Here is a 24,614-nt window from a genome sequence, read left to right as displayed (position 1 = left end):
AGGAAATACAGTATTAAGAGTATATCAGAACTAGAGGAGGTAAAGACTTCTATAGGTTAGAGAAAGCGGAAGCCCAGAGGAACTAAGTGACTTGCTCCAGGTCATGCAGTCACTTAATGTCAGAGCTGGGACCAGAGCACACGTCCCCCGGCTGTCAGTCCAGTGCTTTTCCCCACTGCCTCGCAGAGCAGGATGCCTCGGAGAAGAGCCATCAGAGAAGAATGCTGTAACTACAGGCCTGATCTTATGCAGATGTCAGCACTACATGGACACGGCCCTCAGAAAGCACCGGGCTCTGCTACCCCAAGCCACCCCTGGACACCACCACTCCCTGGGCAGAGCCGGCCTGGACGGTCAACTCTGAGAAACGGGTGCACAAGTGAACAGTCAGGTGATTGTCAAATGCTCTCTTCTCAGGGAAGAGCGGGCTCGGACATTTCAAAGCCTACCTGCGGGAGTCCTCTGGTCCTTCCTATGACCTCTGGTGTAGCAGGTCAGGCACTAAATCCTTGATTGGCAGAAGCTGAGTGACTTCTCCGAGTTCACACGGCACAACTGTGATGGGAGCCAGGGCTTTGTCCTCCACGTCACGGTGCATGACTCGGAGGCTGGCTTATATTTCTAGCACCTGGATGTCAAGGGTGGTGATTGAACGTGAGCAGACATTCCATTCAGAACCACTCTGAGCCAGGACCCCCCAAAGCAAACTCTGGACGAATCCTCCTTCGTCTCCTGTTTTCATAACTAATGTTGAGCTCAGGACTAACTGCATAGAATCCTGTTCACAAGGCCAGACATGCTCAATGACAGTTGAACACAACTGTCTGCAATCACACAGGAGTATAAGACCAGCAAGTAGAAAGTGAAACTAAGAAAAAGGATCTGAACAGAACGTAAAGTGGACAGTTTGTGCTCATCTATATAAACAAAGAGTCAACTCGTGGACATGCTGAGGACTTCACCCAGTTTTCAAACTAGGATTCCCACAGTTCAGGATCATGTCACTTACTAGAATACAGGCAGGGAGAGGGTCCATTGAAACATGTACCTGGATTTTGTTCCTTTAAAAAAAAAAAAAAAACCTGCACAGGTAATCACTGAAATTGAGCTAAACTTAGATCTTGGGGTTACAGACACCCTTACTTCAATTACCAGGTAACTAACTGCAAGGCAGAAAACTCAGTGCTGGGATCTTAGATTACTAAGGCTATATGAGTTTCTCTTCTGAACTAGTTGGCATGGTAACCATGACAAACGGGAACCTGGAAGGCTTTTATTTTCCCTTTCTCATTTCCTTATGCAGTATCATTTGTGAAGCTTTAAAACGACTGGATGAAAGAGAAATTGTGACCCTCGGAGCCCAAACAGCATCCTGAAGAGCATCGTCAGAATGATAAGGAAGTGGTTATTAGCAAAAGAAACAGCTAAAGGGGCTCCTTTTCAGTCTTGTTTTCTATTTAGAATGTTCTATGTTCTTCTCATCAAGTGTGGGATGACATTTGTCTTAGCAGGTTACTTAACTACACTAGATGATGTCACTCCAACCAGGGTAGGGCACTGACTCAAGTCCTGGGGGCTCCTTGGACCAACAGACTATTTTACAAACCTGGGAGGTGGGAGGGATGGTATATTTTTGATAACCAGACATTCCAACGTAATGTTTTCCTTAGAGGTCACCCCCCCCCCCCAATTAATGTTATCGTGAAAAATATCGAGTGTGTTCTTTTCTATTTTCGTATAATAAATGGGCTTTGCTTACCGACATCACAATGGCAAAGAACTACTGTACAAAACTGCAGGAAGATAAACATGTGAAAACTTTCTATGCGAAAAAAAAGAAAAAAAAAACTGAGTTTCCTGTCGTCTTCTTTTGAAACCGTAGTGCGTATGTTAAAACGTGTATCATTTACAGTATTGAGTCACGTGCCACTGCTGTACCGGATGTATCCAATCTGGATTAAACTATGTGCCACAAACCTAAAGTGATTGTTTATTTTAATACCAACTCTCCTGCTATCCACTAGAAAAAAGGGTAATCTAAACAAAGGGATTCTTTCAACCTTGCTAGAGAAGTCACAGCACGTGAACTACTATAATATTGTCTGACAACTGTCATTAGGGGGAAACAATTTTAAGTCACACACTCTCAGAAAGGTGCTTAAAAGCCTAGTCCAATCTTCCGTTCCTCCCTCAACGTGAATACCTCCTCCGACATCCATGGCAGTTCTCACCTGCTTGCATCTTTCGTCATGATGTTCACCAACAGGAAAAGCATTTGATTGCATTTGTCAACAGCTCTGCTTTGAGGCCCAGCCCTGTATTACTGAAAGAAACTCTACTGGCTCTAAGAATACACTGAGTATGTACTCCTTCATCTATGTCAGGGGCGGGGAACATCTGGCCTGTGGGCCATATAAGGCATGTGAAATCATTTGGTCTGGCCCTGCCAAGGGATTAGGGGTGAGTTAACTAAATGTTTAACCACATATAGCAAGCTAATTTTTACGTTGGTAATTTTGAATGGCCCACGAATGATGTTATAAATATCCAAATGGCCCTCAGCAGAAAAAAGGTTCCCCACCCCTGACCTATCTAAGCCAAGGTCTCAAACTAAAAAAGCTCCAACTTAAGGGCTATACAGAGAACAGCAAAAAGCTTGGGAACCAGGTAACAGAGCTTGAGTTTAGGTTCCATCACTTACTTACATGACTCCATTTAGTCACTTTTCTCTTGGCCTCAGTCTGCTTCATCTTAAACATGGGGACTTGGATGAGGTATCTTGAAGATCTGCTGTAACCTTAATAATTCTGATTCAGGTAGTGAGAGCAACAGGCATTTTCATGTCACCATGACGTGGCAACAACTATGGGAATCCTTTTAATTTTCCCTCAACAACCAAATCCCAAAGAAAACTGTAATAGAAAAGGAACATTAGGGCAAATGCATGATGCCGAAAGGCCCTAGAAGTTGGCTGTGAAATTCATTTCAATCACAGATGCTCATTTCCTTATCACCCACTAGGTGTCACTACAGACCCACACCTCAAATGATCTGTAGAAAAAGTAACTGGAAACCAGATGTGCTTTGAGCAACATGTGCTCTTTTCATTAAAAAGCAGTGTTAACTGGGACTCACACACTTGTTCACAGAGGCACCAAATAACACTTTGCTAAGAGAAGAGAATCACCTGTGCCCTAGATTGTGTGGCTCAGTTGGTTGGAGCATTAACCTGGCACCAAAAGGTTGAAGGTTCAATTCCCAGTTAAGGCACATGCCCAAGTTGCAGGCTCAATCCCCAGTAGGGGGTGTGCAGGAGACAGCCAATTCATGTTTCTCGGACTCTCCCTCTCCCTAAAAAAAAAAAAAACAATAAAAACATACTTTAAAAAAGAGAATCAGGCCGAAGCCGGTTTAGCTCAGTGGATAGAGCGTCGGCCTGCGGACTGAAAGGTCCCAGGTTCGATTCCGGTCAAGGGCATGTACCTTGGTTGCGGGCACATCCCCAGTAGGGGGTGTGCAGGAGGCAGCTGATCAATGTTTCTCTCTCATCTATGTTTCTAACTCTCTATCCCTTTCCCTTCCTCTCTGTAAAAAATCAATAAAATATATTTTAAATAAATAAAAAATAAATAAAATAAAGAGAATCACCTTGTGATGGAGTTCCAGTATCAGCCGTGACTATCACAAATATAATTTTATTTTTTAAGATTACAGGTTTATTTACATTTAGGGGGAAGAAAAAACCCTAAAACTTCAAACTACTCCCTTTTCTCATACGAGTTGATACACAAGTACCCTAACTCCTCTTTATCTTTAGTATTTGAAGGCTGAAGCTTACCTTTAAACCACGTGTTTTTAAAAGGTTAGTAAATTTTACTGCTTAAGCTACTTTAGATAATATTGCTTTTATAAATTACCCCAAATCATAATTGATATTCTATTTCTAAGTCAGAATTATCCAAAGCAGGTTTCCCAAAGACTCTACATTACCACCACCAGCCTAACTTAAATTAGATTAAGCCCAACTTGAAAAGCTGCCGTCAGATATTTAACCCATTCACACAAATTACCTGCATTTATCAAGACTCTCTAGTCACAAAATAATTCTTTTCCCTAGCCAGAAGGTAATAAGTAGTAATATAGTAATTAGATCTTAGAACTGGAAGGAGCCCACAAGTCTTCTAGTCCAGCTTCCTCATTTTATTTGTGAGAACTCTGGATCCTGAGATGTTTAAATGACTGGTATAAGGTAAAAAGATAGGTAACACAATACTCTTTACACAAACCATTCTCAAGTGAATTCACCTAAAACAGATTACAGGGACGTGCACCTAGACTGGTAACTGCCAGCAAACCCAATGGAAAATGAAACAATTAGTAAAATTTTCACGTTATACATATGCTCACCTCCAGCTTATCCTATATAATAAAAGGCTAATATGCAAATTGTCCGAACAGCGGAACGACTGGTCGCTATGACGTGCACTGACCACCAGGGGGACAGATGCTCAATGCAGGAGCTGCCCCTTGGTGGTCAGTGCGCTCCCACAGCCAGGCTCACAGTTGGCAAACGCAGCAGTGGCGGGAGCCTCTCCCACCTCCACGGCAGCGTTAAGGATGTCTGACTGATGGACATACCCCGAGGGCTCCCGGACTGCGAGAAGGCACAGACCTGGCTGAGGAAACCCCCCCACCCGCCCCCAGAGTACACGAAATTCATGCACTGGGCCTCTAGTTTTTTATTTCTATTTATATATTTATATATATACATACATACACACACACACACACACACACACACACACACACACACACAAACACAAAATATGACAAACCTTAAAAGAGAATCCAATTAATTCTGAGACTAATGGGTAACCTCATTTCTAATTAAGATGCAGCGGTGCCCTATTTAAAATCACCTAGCAATGACAAACTGCGCACTTGGCTACACTGAGGGGGAAAGGATAGAAAAAGAGAGGTACGTTCAATTATATAGCAATGACAGGCTTTTATTTAAATGAGTAATTAGTCTCTACTGACATACTGGTCCTAACTAGGGATTTGCTATTTAGTGTTAATTCACTCACTCTAATTTGGCGATACTGGTACCTATAAGCAAACCCTACCACTGGCCATCCCAAGTGACAGGAATCGAAGTTAAACAGAACTTTGGGACGGTGCTATGTGAGTGCTGGACGGTAAATGACAATGGCCTCGGATGTGTGCTCACAGCCCTGAGGGAAAATGATTATGCTGCCTAGCCAAGTATGTCCACAGGAACAGAGAGCTTTCCTTTTCAAAACTAAATACATATCGCTACCCAAAAGGGATTCTCTCACCACAAATACAGCTCACAGAAAAGGCCTGGGAGCCAAATGTGTTACATGGCAGGACTGCCATAGAGAAGCAATGAAAGAATAACTTCCAATTACATTTTTCTAAATCATAATTTATAGGTGTATATCACAGAAAAATGCCTTCCCTTAGACCCTAGTATTAGGTAAAAACTGGAGGGAAGCGCTAGAATACACAAAGACACACGGGAAGTTTGAACAGGAGTTCCAGCTTCCACCAAATACTTCACACGAAGAGCGAGGACCTTCCCATAGCCACCAGCAGCATGAGACCGTCCTTAACCTCGGCTCCTTATGGGCTCAGAGGGCTTGGAACCCCTTGGAATTACACATCCAATTCTGGTTTATAGATGAGACTTTTCTGGGACATAGCTTTCATCAGATGCATAAAAAGATCCAAAAACTAACCAACATGAAAAGTTGCTCCTCTTCCTGAGAAACAGAACGGAGACAGCGCTGATGTGCTCAGCTGTTGAGTGCAGTGTGACGAAGTGGGCAGCGTTCATAATCTTAGAAACCAGATATTCAACAGATGAACAAGATGTCAACACAGTCGGCTAAGTTTGTATTTTTACTGTCACAAATAAGTTTACTGGAAGCAAAGAGCATCAAATCAAGTACCACTGGGAAAGCCAGAAGCAATGTTTACTCCTTCCTAAGCCTAAAAGAAAGGGGAGTATCTGACCTGCCACTTACAAATTTCTACAAGAATATACATACCTCTATGAAAGTGCAGCCCAAGCCGTTTGTAAAGAACTCCGCAGCGTAAACTAACCGTTTTCAAACCTCAACTGTTTTTATTTTAAGCAAGCAGTGATATAGCAGTCTTTTCAAATGTTTCTTTTTGGAATGGCTTATAGAAAATGGCACCCTGGGACCTTTTAGCTCTTTGTCCCAAAAGATTTCAAGAATACGGCCCATGAAGTTTCTTAAAATATGCCTAGTAGGTCAAACAATCTGAAAAATAAAGGTATCCCAGCAGAAAGCCTTTAAGACTTTTCAAGCTCCTCAAAAATGCCACTATAGGCCACTCTACTATAGGTCACAGAGAATGGCTATTCAAAGGTATCGCTTGTTGATGCTTCGGGTGGTTTGAGGTATGGCCATCATCACTGGCTGCCACGCATCATTTCTTGTAGGTAAATGGTATTCATGTGATAGGCCGCCATCCACCCTGGATGCCTCTGAGCATTCCAGTAATAGGACTGAGAAGCAGCAGAATAGTACTCGTGCCAGGCCCTGTAGTAAGCTCTCCAGTACTCCTCGTAGTCCTGATAGGTACCAGAAAAACCCGCCTGGGCGTCCCTCTGGCGGTCAGACCACTCATCTTCCTGGGGCTCTGTCTGCGACCGATAGGAGGCGCGCCGAGGGTTCCTGCGGCTCTGCTTAGCTCTCTGGCTAGCCCCCTCTTTATGCCTTGCCTTTGTCTGGGTTTCAGGTGATTCCTGATACTCTACCAGATTCGGGGTGTCATTTCCATTCAGAGGTTGCTCCAAATACGTATGGTCAGCCACAGGGGTTGATGCCAAGTCTTTCAGCTGAATGTCAGAAGAGCCTTCCACATATGTCTTATTTCCTTTGCTCTGGGAAGAAGTCCTTGAGCTGTAAGAACTGCTGTCGCTCTCAGAGTCTCCAGACTGACTACTACTTGCCAACACCCGCACTCTCTCTTCAGCAATTCCATTCCTCACAAAACCATTGTGAGGGTTCCCAGCCCGATCCCCAGGACCCGTGTAGTGCCTGATGATTTCCACAGGCCTCTCCAGCCCCTCCTTAATATAGTGGTCATAATCCTCCAACAATTCTGCAAAAGTCAAAGCACACGGCGGATGGGTTTTAAAGGAAGACAGACAAGGAATCTGGGGGAGTGACACAGGGGAGCCTTCTTTGGCCTGGTGCTGACTGCTGGAGCTTTCTACAGGGCTCTCGGCAGAATGCTGCTCTTGCTCCTCCAACTGCACAACACGGCCCGGTGCTTTTGGTGATTCCGCTTTTTCAAGGATTCCACACTCCGAATGGCTTTTCACAGGAAGCTTCTGTTTGGTGGTGTTTTTGGATTTGACTGACAGTGTAGATACGGAAGTGTTTCTACAAGAAGCCATGTGGTTACCATGAGCTTTCTGAGTTTGAGAGGTTCTCTCTATTTTCTGCATTTGCTTTCTTAGGGGCTGGCTGGGTACGCTTGCTAAGCCATTTGTGTGCACAGCAGCTTTAACCTCCACATCCCAATCCAAACATTCTTCCATCAGACCAGGAGGAATGGGATCTACAAAAAAGGAGAAACATATTAACATTCTTCAACTGCTCTAAACCAGCATTTTCTGAATGGTTTCATAATGAAAGCCTAACATGCTAAGTGTCCGGTCATCCTTTCAACCAATAAAAGCATAATATGCTAATAATATGCTAAGGCCGCTTAACCGCTCACCATGATGTGCACTGGCCACCCAGGGGACAGACGCTCTGACCGGTAGGTTAGTTTGCTGCTGGGGTCTGGCCAATTGGGACTGAGTGAGATGGCCGGACACACCCTGGAGCCCTCCCACGGCCCCTCCCCCCAGTCGGCCCCACCCCAGATGGGCCCCCAAACCCCAATCGGGGGCAGAGCGAGTCGGCCAACCACCCGCAGTCCCTCCCCCTGGCTGGCCCCGCCCAATAGGCCCCCATCAGGGCTTGCTGGCCGGACCCCCACCAGTGCAGAAATTCATGCACAAATTTGTGCACCGGGCCTTTAGTTTTGTACATAAGGACATAAGCTTAGAGCAGTGATTTTCAACCAGTGTGCAGCAAGAATTTTTAAAACATGCAATACCTGACTATTTGGTCAGGCACACTGACCTCTTTTCCTAGATTGTCAAGTAAAACTATGGCAGCAGCCAACATAGCAATAGCCATCCAATATGAATTAATCAAAATTAGTTATATTTTTTGTAAGATCAGCAAAAAATGTATTTTTTTGGTGTGCCCCAGAATTTTAATGATTAATTTATGTGTGCAATGAAATGGAAAAGGTTGAAAATTGCTGGCTTAGAGTAATTAAAGAAATCTTTAAAAAAAAGAATCACAAAATGACTTATTACAAAGTCAGAACTATTAGAATCCACAGAACTCCCAGACCTGTGACTAATCTAGCTTTGTAAAAAATCACTAGAGGAGTTAAGCATAAATAGGTAAAATTTTTATTGTCATGATTATTCAATCTATATATATAAAAGGCTAAGTGACCGTCCGTCCATCCAACCGACCTACCAGCTGGTACATATGACGCGCATTGGCAATTTAAAAATAAACGTTGACTTGCGCATGTGATATACATATAAAGCTCTCCCTGGTGCCAATCTAAACAGAGTAGGAATATTCCTACCTGAACCTGTTTTCGGGTCAGTTATATATTGCTTTCTTTCAAGTTCGAAGAGCATGTGACATTAAAGTTAAAGCTGTAAATACTTCATCACAAGGAAAATTAGTCAAGCACTCTGAAAGTGTTTTTACTCAATGTGATATACAGGGAGATATTAGAATAAGTTTAATCAATTTATCAGTCATTGTTTTTATCAATGTTGTTTTATATCATGTTTTTGTATCATGTCTTTGTTGTTATGTCAAGTTGTTTATTAATCAATTTATATATTATTTTCATATACATTTTACTAATTTTCTTTCACCTCTGACACTTCTATTATAGAGAAAGGGCAAAAGGTGATATTAAAGTATTTCTCATTTCCTTTCAATGTGCACGAATCTGTGCACCGGGCCACTAGTAACTACATACCCCATATTCTAGGTCATGCAATACACTATACAAGTATACAGTTATGAGTGTGTATATATACACATATGTAGACCGATATATACACTAACAAGCATAAACTAACACAGCAAATGAACTATATTTCCACATAAGAGTTCTTAGGGTTTTTGTTTTCAAGAGGTCATTAATAGTTTCAGACACACACTTTCTAAGATGCCACTTAAAAAGAGCAGTTTGAGAAATGATTCACTAAAATCAAAAGAAAACACTTCAAAAATTTCAAAACAGTGTTTAAAAGATGCTGTTCCTTCCCCATGGTGACAAGAGAATATGTCAAGAATTGCCTTCACAGTGATATGAGGTAAAATATTCCCCTTTTATAAAACAATAAAATCAAATTACAAGGCTACAAACTAAAAAACGGAGCTAATATGTAGTTAAGACATTTTTACGTGCCAATAGTTAGCTTGCGATCTTCTCCCTACTATTCATTAGCTGAAAGACGTTAGGAAAAGTACCTAACCTCTCTACACCTCAGTATCCTCATCTACAAAATACACACAGTAACAGCACACACCTCCTAGGACGGTGGTGAGAATTAAATGAGTTAGCACATGTCAAGTACTTGGAGCAATGCCTGAGATGACATAAGTATTCTGTGTTAGCGGTTATTTTTATTAGGCCTCTCATCATTACCACTATTATTTTGATAGCAAAATGAAACAGACAAAATATACCTGGTAAAGGCAGAAGGTTGATATTACATTTCTGGGCAATTTTCATCATCGTATTTTCTTCTTCTCCCCGGCAACAGTAGGTCACTGCCAATCCCAAAGTACCTAAAGCACAGAGGGACTGTTAAGTAGAAATCATTTTCACCTAAACGGCACTCCAAGTCCACTGTCACATTCCAGATTTCCCCCCTTAAACAAAGCACTCCAACTTTTCTATTTACCAAAACGGCCAGCCCTGCCAATCCGATGCATGTATGTCTCCCAGTCCAGTGGCACGTCCAGATTCACAACCAGATTCACCTTCTCAGCATCAATCCCACGGGAAGTCTTGAATCGAGAAAGAAAGCAACTGTTTGTCTGCATTACCTGTAGCATGGGTACTAATGTACACCACCTTATTCTAGTCTAACCAGGAGCCAAATGAAGAACAGGAAGATATTTAGGAGGAAGAAGCAAAGGAAAAGGAAATTCATTTCTGTGACTAATTTCAAGAACGAAGATGAAAATATAAGACATTATTAAGAAAGCAAATCCCTAGCACTGCGAAGAGGACTATCTTCTGAGATGCTCGTCTGATGCACCTCCATCAAATGACAGGTGAAATCTGTACATATGACAACAGAACATACAAGAGGGATTAGTCACCCAAACTGAAGAGGATATTCACCAAATCTGTGGAGATGAGGACTCTGCAATGAAACTGCTTCAGTTTAGCCATAGCATCGAGACGCTGATTCTGATTCATGTTGCCTAAAAAGACCCAAACACAATTATCAAATCCACAGAAAGCAGGAATCATAACTCCCAGTCTTAACAATTTAAAAATATACCAAGCAGCCGAAACCGGTTTGGCTCAGTGGATAGAGCGTCGGCCTGCAGACTCAAGGGTCCCAGGTTCGATTCCGGTCAAGGGCATGTACCTTGGTTGCGGGCACATCCCCAGTAGGGGGTGTGCAAGAGGCAGCTGATCGATGTTTCTAACTCTCTATCCCTCTCTCTTCCTCTCTGTAAAAAAACTCAATAAAATATATTTTTAAAAAAAAATATATATATATATACCAAGCAAAGTTAATGCTGTCCTTATATGCAAATCCAGGTTAAGACCTACAATCAGAATCTTCTAAAATATGGTTAGGCAATCCACTTGAAATTTTAAAAATCAATTTTAAATGGTGATTAAGTTATGCCTGCAGATACAATATTATTATCTGCAAAGTCACATGTGAAGTATAACAATTCTTAGGAAAATAAAATTGCTTTAATTGGCTATTTATAAATTTGGTGTTGAAGTGTGATCTATAGTCAAAATATTAGTCCATCAGAAAATAGTCTCCCCGGTATCACAAGATATACCAGGACTAAACAAGCTAACAGGTTAAAGACTAAGCTGAGATACCAATCAACACTCTAAAAAGGCCTGGCTGGCATGGTTCAGTGGTTGAGCATCAACCTATGAACCAGGAGGTCATGCTCGATCCCCAGTGTGGGGCCTGCAAGAGGCGGTCGATCGAAGATTCGCACTCATCATTGATATATCTCTCTCCACAGTAAAAATAAAAATAAAAACTCTAGCCCTAGCCGGTTTGGCTCAGTAGATAGAGCATCGGCCTGGGGACTAAAGGGTCCTGGGTTCAATTCTGGCCAAGGTTGTGGGCTCCATCCCCAGTAGGGAGCGTGCAGGAGACAGCCAATCCATGATTCTCTCTCATTGATTTTTTTTCTCTCTCTCCCCCTCTCCCTTCCTTTCTGAAATCGATAAAAATATATTTAAAAAAAAAAACACTCTAAAATGGCTCTCACTGATCAAACATTCCTTGAAAGCTTTTATTCCTCCTAAGCCAGCAGTAATAATTTAGCTTTGCGTCAAAATGAATCACTTTTGCCTACCACAAGACCATAAAACAGTCAGTTCAGTTGGCAATTCTTAACATTTTAACAATGATTGTCAAGAAGCAAAATATTTTTCTCTTAAGATGACAAAAACAAACTTTGTGTGAATATAAATCCAGTTTTCTAATTTTTTTATTATATACCAAATTACTTCTTAAAAGAACAAATATACTGATGTTTCTATCTCTCCCTCTCCCTTCCTCTCTGAAATCAATAAAAATATATATTTTTTAAATCCCAATGAAAAATGAACCTGGAATTTCCTTTACTCTGAAGACTCAACACAACCTCACACTCACAAGACAACTCATAAAGTGGTGTTTCTGCCTCGTGACCTGAGAGTCAGGGTACTAAACAAGGATTGAAGTAAGATGAACTCACCTGAAATGCACTCTGCAGGAAAGCCTTTAGAAGAAAGGATATCAGCCAAATGCTGTGCTCTAAGAAAAATAACAGAGGGTGATCATTTTACAGACGCTGCCCACGCCTATTCTTTTATTTCACAAGTTCCCCCAGATGACCTTTTAAGGTAATTACCTGCTGTGTAAATTAGAAAAGACTAAGGCTTGATTAAATGGAATTCTGCTGAACAGTTCCTGTAAATGCTGAGCCTTTTCTTCAAAAATCTTATGGGCCATAGGGTACAAATTGACAACTTTGTAATACTGCTTCAAACCTATGAAGAAGCCAAGAGTCATCTGTTAAAACACTGTTAGCTGCAATCCCATAACAGCATATATAAAAGCAATAGGCAACTAGGCACAAAGAAAAATTCCAGAGTACCACACACCAGTAATGTAAGTATCCAATATCTATACACACCTAGGAGACTTGGGTCACTGGAATTGAGTCTTACAAAAGTGGGATCTCTCATGTACTTTGCCAAAGCATTAGCCAAAAATTCTGGGTAAGTAGCTGATACTGCCACCATCTGTTTACTGGCAGGCAAGGAAGAATAAATCCAACTGCAAAATAGAAGAACACACGCCATGGAAACGATTCAGGCAGCAATCACCACCTGGAAAAGCTACAGACACTTTGGGGCACCATTTTAATAGTCAAGTCAGTTGTATTTCTTACTTTATCTGCTCCTGGAAGCTGCCTTCTTCTAAAAGCTTATCTGCTTCATCCAGAATAAAGAGACGCACACTGCCTGGGTTCAAGTAGTCAAGTTCTATCAGCTGTTTAATTCTGCCTAAATTTAAAAAAAAAGAAATATTTATGATGAAACAAATTTGTGCAAGTCTCAGCCAATGCCACTCTACTTAGAGGTTGTATTGTTGACTATCCTGACACAATCTTCATTTATGCACTAAACCACAAATCAGAAGTTCTGAGTTCTGATCTTGCCTAACTCCATTTTTCCCCCCTCACATTTCATTAGCAATAAGTATGGAAAATACACTATTCCTATCAAAAACTTGAATGGCTAAGGGACTGAACGCTAGACTCTAATTCTGAGTGATTCATGACTGAATGATTAAAGCAAAGAATAACGCAATGCATGGCTTAGAAAGGCTTCCTGAAAAGTCATCTCATGCCTCTTTTTCTCAGAAGCCTACCCCATACATGTTCTTAAACAGCCTTAGGAATGGAGAGTTCATAAGTTCTGTTGGTAATCCAGCCATGTGTCTCCACTTCATTGGTGTAATTAAATGTCACAATTATCAAAGATTGCAATATTACCGTTTTTTTTAAATATATTTTTGTTGATTTCATATAGGAAGGAGAGGGAGAGATAGAAACATCAATGATGAGAGGAAATCACTGATCAGCTGCCTCCTGCACGCACCCCACTGGGAATCAAGCCCGCAACCTGAGCATGTGCCCCTGACCAGAATTGAACCTGGGACCCCTCAGTCCACAGGCTGATGCTCTATCTACTGAGCCAAACCAGCTAGGGCACAATATTATTGTCATAATAGAGGCCAGGTGCACGGATTCGTGCACCGGTGGGGTCCCTCGGCCTGGCCTACGCCCTCGCGCAATCCGGGGCACCTCGGAGGATGTTGGACTGCTGGTATCGGCCCAATCCCCGCAGGCCAGGCCAAGGGACCCCACCAGTGCACAAATCCATGCACTGGGCCTCTAGTATGCATATAAAATCTTTGGTTAATCTCTTTCCACCCTTCACCCTCACCCCTTCCCTCTGAGATTCATCAGTCTGTTCCTTGTTTCCATGCCTGTGCATTGAGTGTCTGCCCCCTGGTGGTCAGTGTGCATCATAGCTACCAGTTGGATGGTCACTTAGGCTTTTATATACCGTATTTTCCGGCGTATAAGATGACCTTTTAACCCAGGAAAATCTTCTATACGCCCAGTCGTCTTATACGCCGGAAAATACGGTATATATAGATTAAAAGTGTTCAGCCCAGGCAGTGTGACTCGGTGGTTGAACACTGACCCATGAACCAAGAGGTCACTGGTTCAATCCCCAGTCAGGACACATCCCCAGTAGGGAGTGTGTAGGAGGCAGCCCATCGATGATGATTCTCTCTCATCAATGTTTCTATCTCCCTTCCACTCTCTAAAAATCAATAAGAACATATTTTTTAAAGAAATGTTCAGTTCCTAAAAGCTCCAGTTACGAACAGGCATTGATACCTTACCAGGAGATCCAACGGCAATATGACACTTTTTAAGTCTGGTTTTGTCTTGAGGTAAAGGAGTCCCTCCAATAAAGACATGACACTCCAAGCCTTCCATTTTTATTCCAATGGCCGTGATAACGGAATGTATCTGTACAGCAATTTCTCTTGTAGGCGCCAAGATCAAAATCTAAGAAAATGTAAAATACACCTTTAGCGAGTCAATCAAATAAGTACATGTGAATGGCATATTATATGATGAGCTATTTTCCTTTGAATAATCAGTTTATTCATTAAGCAAAGCCTATATAATAAAAGCCTAATATGCAAACTGCTCAACCAGGAGTTCGGCCACTTGCTATGACATGTACTGACCACCAGGGGGTGGCGCATGCTGGCAACGAGCAGTAGTGGAGGCGCTGCCGGCCTGAACAAGAGCGGGACTGGAGCAAGATGGTAGAACAGGTGAGTGGGCGGCACCAGGCCAAGATAGCTGTGAGCAGGAGCCTGATTGCCCCAACTGATCACCCCACAGACGGCAAATCAGCGACCAGCAGACCCTGATCGCCCAATCGGGGCCAGGCCCCAGGCTGGGATGGGGAGCTGAGGGTGGGTGGCAGTAACCAACCTCCCGCAGCACCCCGGCAGAAGGCTGCAACCTCTCGCAGGCTACCTGGGGGCAATGGTAACAGGGGTGAAGGTGTGATGAGAATGTGGGGTGTCCGCCGAGCTCACTCTCAGTCCCCCCGCTACCCTCCCCTGGGACACCAGGGCTCACGCGCCGGGGAAGCCCCCGCATTCAGATGCCAGGCGCCCGTGAGGAGCCCACCCCACACCCATGTGGCCTTTTCCGGGTGAGCCGGGCCGCAGCCGCTGAGACCACAGGGCTCCCCGTGGGTTCACACAGGAGCCGGTCTGCGAGGCCGGCCAGGAGAGAGTGCGCTGCCCGCCCGGCTTCCATGTGGCACTGCTGGGCGGCCCAGAGGCCCACGCTGCGCCCCGGCCTGCAGCATCCGGCCACGCTCACCGCATCTCCGCGTGGGGACTCGGGCGCTGTGACTCAGGCGGAGGAGGGTGCATGAGGGCCCAGGGACCCAGGGTGCTGCCCAGGCCCCAGAGGTCAGGTGGGACCTGCCCTTCCACGTGACACTCGTGCTTCGATCGCTGGCCAGGCCAAGGGACCACACCCGTGCACAAATTTTGGGCGCTGGGCCTCTAGTATTAAATAAGAACCTACTATGTTCTAAGCAACATACAAATTGCTGTGAAGTCAACATTTAACGGTACAAAATCCTTGCTCTAATGGCACTTTCATTCTTTTTTTTAAAAATTTATTTGAGAAAAAAGCATTTATTTTTATTGATTTTAGAGAGGAAGGGAGAGTGACTTAGAAACATCAATGAGAGAGAGTCATTGATCGGCTGCCTCCTGCACTCCCAGGCATGTGCCCTAACCAGGAATCGAACTGAGAACTGGTTCATAGGTTGACACTCAACCACTGAACCCAAACACTGATAAGAAGATACACAATAAACAAATAAGATATACAATAAACAAACATCCTATATAATAAAAGGGTAATGTGCAAATAGACTGAACGGTGTAACGACCGGTTGCTATGACATGCACTGATCACCAGGGGGCAGATGCTCAACGCAGGAGCTGCCCCTTGGTGGTCAGTGCATTCCCACAGGGGGAGCACCGCTCAGCCAGAAGCTGGGCTGACAGCTGGCAAGCGCAGCAGCAATGGCTCCCGGACTTCAGGAGGGCGCAGGCCAGGCTGAGGGGACGCCCCCTCTCCGAGTGCACAGTTTTGTGCACCGGGCCTCTAGTACATAAATAATAGCAGGAAATAAAAAGTGCTGTGAAGAAAAATCAAACAGGGAAAAAGAGAAAGAAGCAACAAAAGAAGGAAAGGAGCCCTAGCCAGTTTTGCTTAGTGGATAGAGTGCTGGCCTTAGGACTGAAGGGTCGCAGGTTCGATTCCAGTCAAGAGCACATACCTTGGTTTTAGGCTTAATCCCCAGCCCCGACAGGGACATATGAGAGGCAACCAATCAATGTGTCTCTCACATCAATGTTTCTCTCTCTGTTTCTCCCACTCCCTTCCACTCTCTCTATAAATCAATGGAAAAATATCCTTGGGTGAGGATTGACCAAAAACAAACAAACAAACACGATACACTCTTCCAAAACTCAATCAGGAAGAATCAGAAAACCTGAGTAGGCCAATAACAACTGATGAAATTGAAGCAGTAATTTAAAAACTTCCAGCAAGCAAAGATCCTGGACCAGATGGATTTACAGGAGAATTTTACCAAACATTCAAAGACGAACTAACACCTATCCTCCTCAAACTATTCCAAAAAATTAAAGAGGAAGGAACACTTCCAAGCTCTTTTAAGAAGCCAACACTATCCTAATTCCAAAAGCAGATAAAGATACTACAAAGAAAGAAAATTACAGGCCATATCCCTGATGAACATAGATGCTAAAATCCTCAACAAAATATTAGCAAATCAAATCCAGCATTATGTTAAAAAGATCATACACCATGGCCAAGTGGGATTTACCCCAGGGATGTAAGGCTGATACAACATTTGCAAATCAATAAACGTGACACATCACATAAACAAACTGAAAGATAAAAACCACATGATCATATCAATAGATGCAGAAAAAGCATTTGATAAAACCCAGCACCCTTTTTTGATAAAACTCTCAGTAAAGTAGGAATAGAGGGATCATACCTCAACATAATAAAGGTCATATATGACAAACCTACAGCCAAGATAATACTCAATGGGCAAAAACTAAAAGTGTTTCCCTTAAGAATAGGAGCAAGACAAAAATGTTGGGAAAACTGGGTAGATACATGCAAAAAAATGAAATTAGACCACCAACTTTCACCATACACAAGAATAAATTCAAAATGGATAAAAGACTTAAATGTAAATCGTGAAACCATAAAAATCCTAGGAGATATTTTTGCATAGGCAAAAAAATCTCAGACATCTCTCACAGCAATATGTTTATGGATACATCTCCTAGGGCAAAAGAAATAAGAAGAAAATAAAAAAATGAGACTACGTCCAAATAAAAAGCTTCTGCACAGCAAAAGAAACCATCAACAAAACGAAAAGGGAGCCCACTGTATGGGAGAACATATTTGGCATCTGATAAAGGGTTAATATCCAAAATATATAAGGAACTCATACAACTTAACAAAAGGAAGACAAACAATCCAATTTAAAAATGGGCAAAGGACCTAAATAGACACTTCTCCAAAATGGACATACAGATGGCCAAGAGACATATGAAAAAATGCTCCAAGTCATTTATCATCAGAGAGATGCAAATTAAAACAACATTGAGGTATCACCTCACACCCGCCAGAATGACTACCATCAACAAATCAACAAATGACAAGTACTGGCAAGGTTGTGGAGAAAAGGGAACCTTTGTACACTGCTGGTGGAATGCAGACTGATGCAGCCATTGTGGAAAACAGTATGGAGTTTCCTCAAAAAATTAAATATGGAACTGACATTTGACCCAATGATCCCACTTCCAGGAATATATCCTAAGAAACCTAGAACACCAATCAGAAAGAATGTATGCACCCCAATGTTCATAGAGCACAATTTACAATAGCAAAGCTCTGGAGCCCAGCCGGCGAGACTCGGTGGTTGAGCGTCAATCTGTGAACCAGGAGGTCCCGGTTCAATTCCCAGTAAGAGCACATACCCAAGGTGGTGGGCTCGATCTCCAGTGTGGGGCGTGCAAGAGGCAGCCAGCCAATCAATGATTCTCTATCATCATTGATGTTTCTCTCTCTCCCACTCCCTTCCTTTCTGAAATCAACAAAAATATATTTTAAAAAAAAAAAAGATCTGGAAACAGCCCAAGTGCCCATCAGTAGACGAGTGGATAAAAAAGCTGCATGGATGGAGAAACCAAGATGGCGGCATAGGTAAACACCTAAACTGCTGCCTCGCACAACAATTTCAAAACTACAACTAAAAGACAAAACGTCTATCGCCCAGAACCACGGGAAAGCTGGCTGAGTGGAAGTTCTACAACTAGAAGGGTAGAGAAAAGAGCACTGAGACGTGCACACGCGCTGAAAAGCTGAGATACGGAGGCATGCGAATCGGGCTGGCGGCGGGCTTCTGGGTGCGCTGTTTTTTTCAACCCGAAGGGAGACAAGCTCCCAATTACTCTGAACTCATTTCTGGGGAGACGCTGGGGACCCAAACTCCTACGGGGAGAAGCTGGACTGTCTGCCATCGGGTCGGAAAGTGAGGGCGGCTTGCTTGCAGAGCTACGCGCAGCAATCACTGTTTACTGCGCTGGGGCGCAAGACGCGGGGACGCGGAAACTCGGAGACACAGAGATGGCTGACTGGCAGCCATCGCTGTTTGCCACGCCCTAGCCTAGTGACTCCCTGAGACCCCACCCCGCACAATCTACAAACCCACCCAAGCTCCACGCAGCAGCTTTTGCATATAAATGGCCTGCCCTATCGCAGCTTAACCTAACAAACTGCAGCTCTGCTCAGACAGCTGCAAAACCTCCAAACCCCAAGCAAAGAGGAGAAAACTGTAGTTCTCGCTGTAGCTCCTGCTGGGTGGCCTCAGACAGTAGCTGACCTGCACCCCATTGGAGATCCAGAAGCTAGTGTATCTAGTGGTCAGTGTGAGACGACACCAGATTTCAACTACTCACATCCATAAGTGACACATTCAAGAGGCAGACACAGTGAGCACCAAAGCCCCACTGAAACAAGTCCAGCCCCATAAGCATGTCTCCAACACAGCAGTTCTTCCATTATAGACACAGCGGGTCCTCACAGCCAATTGGCAATTCCTCCCAGTGACACCAACAATCAAGACTTAACTACAAGGCTGTACACACAGTCCACAAAGGGGTGCACCAAGAGTGTCCACCTCAGGTAACTGGAAGGCCGACCCACTGGGCCATATAGGACACCTAGCATACAAAGCCATCCAACTCAGGGAAGCAGCAAAAATGCAGAGACAAAGAAACAGATCACAAACGAAAGAAATGGAGAAAAACAAACGACTGGATATAGAGTTCAAAACCATGGTTATAAGGTTTTTCAAGAATTTCCTAGAAAAGGCCGATAAATTTAACAAGACCTTCGAGGATATGAAAAAGGACGAACTAGAAATTAAACATACACTGACTGAAGTAAAAAATATTATACAGAGACCCAATAGCAGACTAGAGGAACGCAAGAATCAAGTCAAAGATCTGAAATACAAAGAAGCAAAAAACACTCAACCGGGAAAGCAAAAAGCAAAAAGAATCCAAAAATTTGAAGATCGTGTAAGAAGCCTCTGGGACAACTTCAAGCGTACCAACATCAGAATTATGGGGGTGCCAGAAGAAGAGAGAGAGCAAGATACTGAAAACCTATTTGAAGAAATAACGACAGAAAACTTCCCCCACCTGGTAAAAGAAATAGACTTACAAGTCCAGGAAGCGCACAGAACCCCAAACAAAAGGAATCCAAAGAGGACCACACCAAGACACATCATAATTAAAATGTCAAGAGCAAAAGACAAAGAGAGAACATTAAAAGCAGCAAGAGAAAAACAGTTAATTACCTACAAGGGAGCACCCATGACTGTCAGCTGATTTCTCAACAGAAACTATGCAGGCCAGACGGGAGTGGCAAGAAATATTCAAAGTGATGAATAGCAAGAACCTACAACCAAGATTACTCTACCCAGCAAAGTTATCATTCAGAATTAAAGGTCAGATAAGAAAAAGCTAAAGGAGTTCATCACCACCAAACCAATATTATATGAAATGCTGAAAGGTATTCTTTAAGAAAAGGAAGAAGAAGAAAAAAAGTAAAGATAAAAACTATGAACAAATACATATCAAAAAGTGAATCTAAAAATCAAGTGAATTAAAAATCTAAAGAACAGAATAAATTGGTGAATATAATAGAATCAGGGGCATAGAAAGGGAGTGAATTGATAATTCTCAGGGGGAAAGGGGTGTGGGGGGTACGGGAAGAGACTGGACAAAAATCGTACACCCATGGATGAGGACAGTGGGGGGGAGGTAAGGGCAGAGGGTGGGGTGGGAACCGGGTGATGGGGGGAAAAGGAGAAACAATTGTAATAATCTGAACAATAAAGATTAAATTTTTAAAAAAGCCGCATGGATAAAAAAACTGCGGTACATTTATACCATGGAACACTATGCAGCAGTGAAAAAGGAAGATCTCTTACCCTTTGAGACAGCATGGAGGGACCTGGAGAGTATTATGCTAAAGGAAATAAGCCAGTCAGAGAAAGACAGTATCACAAGATCTCACTCATATGTGGAATCTAATGAACAAAATAGATCCAGAGACACAGAAGCATAGAACATAATGCAGAATCTCAGAGGGAAGATGGGAGAGGGTGGGTGGGTGGAAGTGATCAACCAAAGAACTTATATGCACACATGCATAGCCCATGAACACAAACAACAGGGTGGTGAAGGTCTGGGGCGGGGGGAGAGGTGGGCAGGCAGGGAAGGGCTAGAAGGGGTCAATGGGGGGGAAAGAGGACATATGTAATACTTTCAACAATAAAGATTTAAAGATAAATAAATAATAAAAAACTAGGAGAAAATATGCCAAAACTATTCATAGCCGTTTCTCTCTGGGTAGGTGAGCTTATACTTGTTTTCTGGTACTTCTTCATTTTTCTGAATTTTCCCCACTTTAAAAAATGAGTATATTACTTATTAACACAAAGATCTTAAATTTTTAAAAATACAGATTTTATTTATGGAACTTATTCAGGGTTTTGGCATTTGCTGGCTGATAAGTTATCAAACGCCAAAATCTCAAATATGTGGCAGTTCATAAGCAGAATAACCCAGGTCCTTGGGGAGTAGAAGGATTTCCTCTATGCAGCCTCTCCCAGGCTTTGGTAGGTATAAGGTAGGACTCCAAAAGCTTTACAGACCAAGATTGTATGTTTCTGGGTGAAAAACCATCATTAGATACATGACTGAGAACGTGAAATAGCCTGTAGTAACCACTAAACCACAAAGCAAAACTGTAAGGATCATATCTGATTCATCTTTGTATCCCCAATGCCTGGCAAACTATCCTATCTAATAATAGAGTAACATGTAAATTACCATCACTCCGCCAAGCCCACGATTGGGCGGCGGGAGGCTGGGGGGCGGGACTCGGGGTGGCCTATCGGCCATTGAGAGGCACGGATCCGCGGCCACTGAGGGCGGCTACCCTGCTGTTGAGAGGCGCAGGGGGCGGGACTCCCACCCCCTGCGCCTCTCTACGGCCGCTCTGGCCGCTGAGGGGGCCTGCCACAGACACCCAGCTGCGCCTCTCAACAGCAGGGTAGCCAGGTGTCCGCGGCAGCCCCCGTTGAGAGGTGCAGGGGGTGGGAGTCCCGCCCCCTGCGCCTCTCAACAGCAGGGTAGCCCCCCTCAGTGGCCGCGGACCATCAAAAGTGGGGGAGCTGGGTGCCTGTCTGCTCCGGCACCAGCGCACAGGCACCCAGCTCCACCGCGTAAAGCGAAAGCGTGTAGGGGCCCCTACACGTGCATGATTCAATCATGCACTGGGCCTCTAGTTAATAATAAGGGCTTAACAAATCTTTTATGAAATGATCCCCAAACCCAAATCTCCTGTTCACCTTAGACCTATTCCAACAGATTCTCAGAGGTGGGGAACGCCCAGCCCTCGGGCCAAGGCATTAGGGGCGAGTTAATTAAGTGTTTAACTAAATATAGCAGGCTAATTTTTAAGTTGATAAGTTCGTATGCCCCCAGAATGATGTTATAAATATTCAAATGGCCCTTAGCAGAAAAAATGTTCCCCACCCCTGCCCTAGAAGATGGGAGACCAATGACACATTCACAGAGGTGTACGAGCCACCTGCAGTTATCAGCAAAAGCCAGAGCACCACACGACCATGAATCAGGCCGAATGCTAAATCTCACCCCAATCTGATCAGCAAGCAAAAAATAACCTCAACTTGGATTCTCAAGTAATGACATAACTGACATACATGACATTCTATTTAAGATGCAGTAATAATAGGAAATTCCTAGCTTCTAACACTAATAATGCATCCTTGGTCACCAGCCACACTACCACCACTCAATGACCTGTGGACGAAGAGGGGCCACAAGCTAACCTGTCCAGCTCAGGGAAGGCCTGCGTGGTGGCCTTGCAAACTCAGAGACCTAAAGTAACCACAAAGGATGGTCTGAAATTAAAACTTTAAACTAAAAGCAGTTTATGGCAGGTAGTCATGTCCTAGGCTAGCATCTTCCCTGATAAAAGTCAATCCTTACCTTAACTAAGCCTGTCTATTGTCTTTTGCATCTATGATAACACCAGAGGTCTGATGCACGAAATTCATGCAAGGGGCTCGGCCCCCACTGCCGCCTCATTACGCTTTTATTATTATAGAAGATTCCTTTGGATGTCAAGGTAACTCCTTTTTCCAGACCCCTCAGGGCACAACCAATGCATCACGGGGGAGATCATAAATCCTCATTGTTATTGCTATCATATTAGCGACTGTTAACTATCCTGCACCCACCTATGTAAGGGTGTCTATCATTGTACTTTTCATCCAAACCCAAGGGCTTCCCTGCTTTGCTTTCTCCCGCCTCCCTAATCTAGCACCGGTGAATTTCATGTAACCCACCTGCAGCTTCTCTTTTGATTGTAATGTATAAAATAAGGTGCAAAACTGCCCTTCTCTGGGGCAAGCGTCCTCAAACTAAGGCCCGCGGGCCACATGCGGGTATTTTTGCCGTTTTGTTTTTTTACTTCAAAATAAGATATGTGCAGTGTGCATAGGAATTTGTTCATAGTTTTTTTTTAACTATAGTCCGGCCCTCCAACGGTCTGAGGGACAGTGAACTGGCCCCCTGTTTAAAAAGTTTGAGGACCCCTCAATCCCTTGATGTCTTGCTTCCTGGCATCTGGCTCAAATAAACCCACGAACACTCTCTACAGGTCGGTATGTTTCTTCTGTCGACAGCCCTAATGTCTCACTTTTATCCTTTTCACGTGGCTTAACTCAATCATCCCTCCAGTTCGCATCTATTTCTGAGGAGCTACTGGTATTTCATCCGACCTGTGGTAAAACCCACGTAACGCGCCCTCCTCTGGGTGAGCTCACCTGGGTGCTTAAGTTTTCAAGAACAAGCGAGTCCAACGCAATGGTGGAGAAGACGCAGGTTTTCCCAGTGCCAGACTTCGCTTGAACAATCAAATCTGCAAAGAAAGACAAAATTAGCACTAGACGATACTGACTGGAGATGCTTAGGGGCCAAACACGAATCCCGGAGCGGAGCTAGGTGGGTCTCCAGAATCACGTCCCAGCGGGCGCCTCCGCGTTTCCTTAACTCACAAAAGCGCAGGCCGTGCCCGGCAACGCGCCTCGTGCCCGAGCCCCTCCCGTTTATCCTCTCCAATTAGAACCACGTGTCAGCGTGCAGCGAGCCTTAACTAGCCTTACACTCGGCCCGCGCCTCCGTTTTACCACAGAATTACCTGAGGCCTGAACGCGGGCAGCGCCGAGCCCCGCTGAGCCCCGCCGACCCCGCGCAGGGCCGGCCTGGCTCTCCCCGGACCGCGCCGCCGCCCGCGGGTCCCCCTCGGCCTCCCCGCCCTCACCCAGCCCGCAGCGCCCCGGGGTCCCGCCCTCACCGAGCCCGCAGCGCCCCAAAGGGATGGCCTTGAGCTGCACGGGCGAGGGCCGCTCGAAGCCGGCCGCCCGCAGCCCGTCCAGCACCGGCCGCGACAGCAGCAGCGACTCGAAGTCCGCGGGCTCGGCCAGCAGCACGTCCCCCGTGCGGGTCCGCGGGCCGCTGACATCGTGCGCCGTCCGCAGGCTCCGCGCCGGCCTGCGGAGGGGCTCCCGGGCCGCGACCGGGGCGGCCACAGGCTCCGCCACATGCTCCGCCACAGGCTCCGGGGGCGCAGCGTTCTCCTCGGGAGCCAAGGCCGCTGGGGCTTCAAACGCCGCCGCCATGGTAGCCGCGCCACGTGATCTCGCGGTACTTGGGGCGGGGCGGGAGCCTGAGAGCGAGAAGAAGGAAAACTTTATTAGCACGCTTCGGCGGAGACACTGACACGCCCCGCCTGGAAGAGGCGGGGAGGGGCGGAAGTCGAAAGCCGTGGAGAGACCGGGATACTGCGAGAACCGCAAACACGTGCGGCCCGGGGCTGGCCGAGGGAGGAGAGGGGAGGATACCGGGGCGTCGCCGCCTGCGGCCT

At 44.6% G+C, this 24,614-nt stretch overlaps 1 protein-coding gene across 1 annotated transcript; it reads right to left on the bottom strand.

Annotated features, from left to right (window-relative positions):
• Positions 1-5,898: 5,898 nt before the first annotated feature.
• Positions 5,899-24,388, bottom strand: DDX20 (DEAD-box helicase 20). Its single transcript, XM_054711412.1, has 11 exons — positions 24,045-24,388; positions 23,515-23,609; positions 14,339-14,507; positions 12,810-12,924; positions 12,552-12,694; positions 12,267-12,405; positions 12,111-12,169; positions 10,507-10,589; positions 10,061-10,166; positions 9,843-9,944; positions 5,899-7,620 (listed from the first exon to the last, which is right to left on the bottom strand). Exons 1-11 carry the CDS (start codon positions 24,367-24,369, stop codon positions 6,464-6,466), a joined length of 2,493 nt encoding a protein of 830 aa, XP_054567387.1. The 5' UTR covers positions 24,370-24,388; the 3' UTR covers positions 5,899-6,463.
• Positions 24,389-24,614: the final 226 nt, after the last annotated feature.

This window comes from Eptesicus fuscus, chromosome 22, assembly GCF_027574615.1.
Source record: "Eptesicus fuscus isolate TK198812 chromosome 22, DD_ASM_mEF_20220401, whole genome shotgun sequence".
Lineage (NCBI taxonomy): Eukaryota > Metazoa > Chordata > Mammalia > Chiroptera > Vespertilionidae > Eptesicus > Eptesicus fuscus.
Note: the sequence above shows the minus strand (reverse complement) of the source record. Positions and strands in the feature narration are given on the sequence as shown.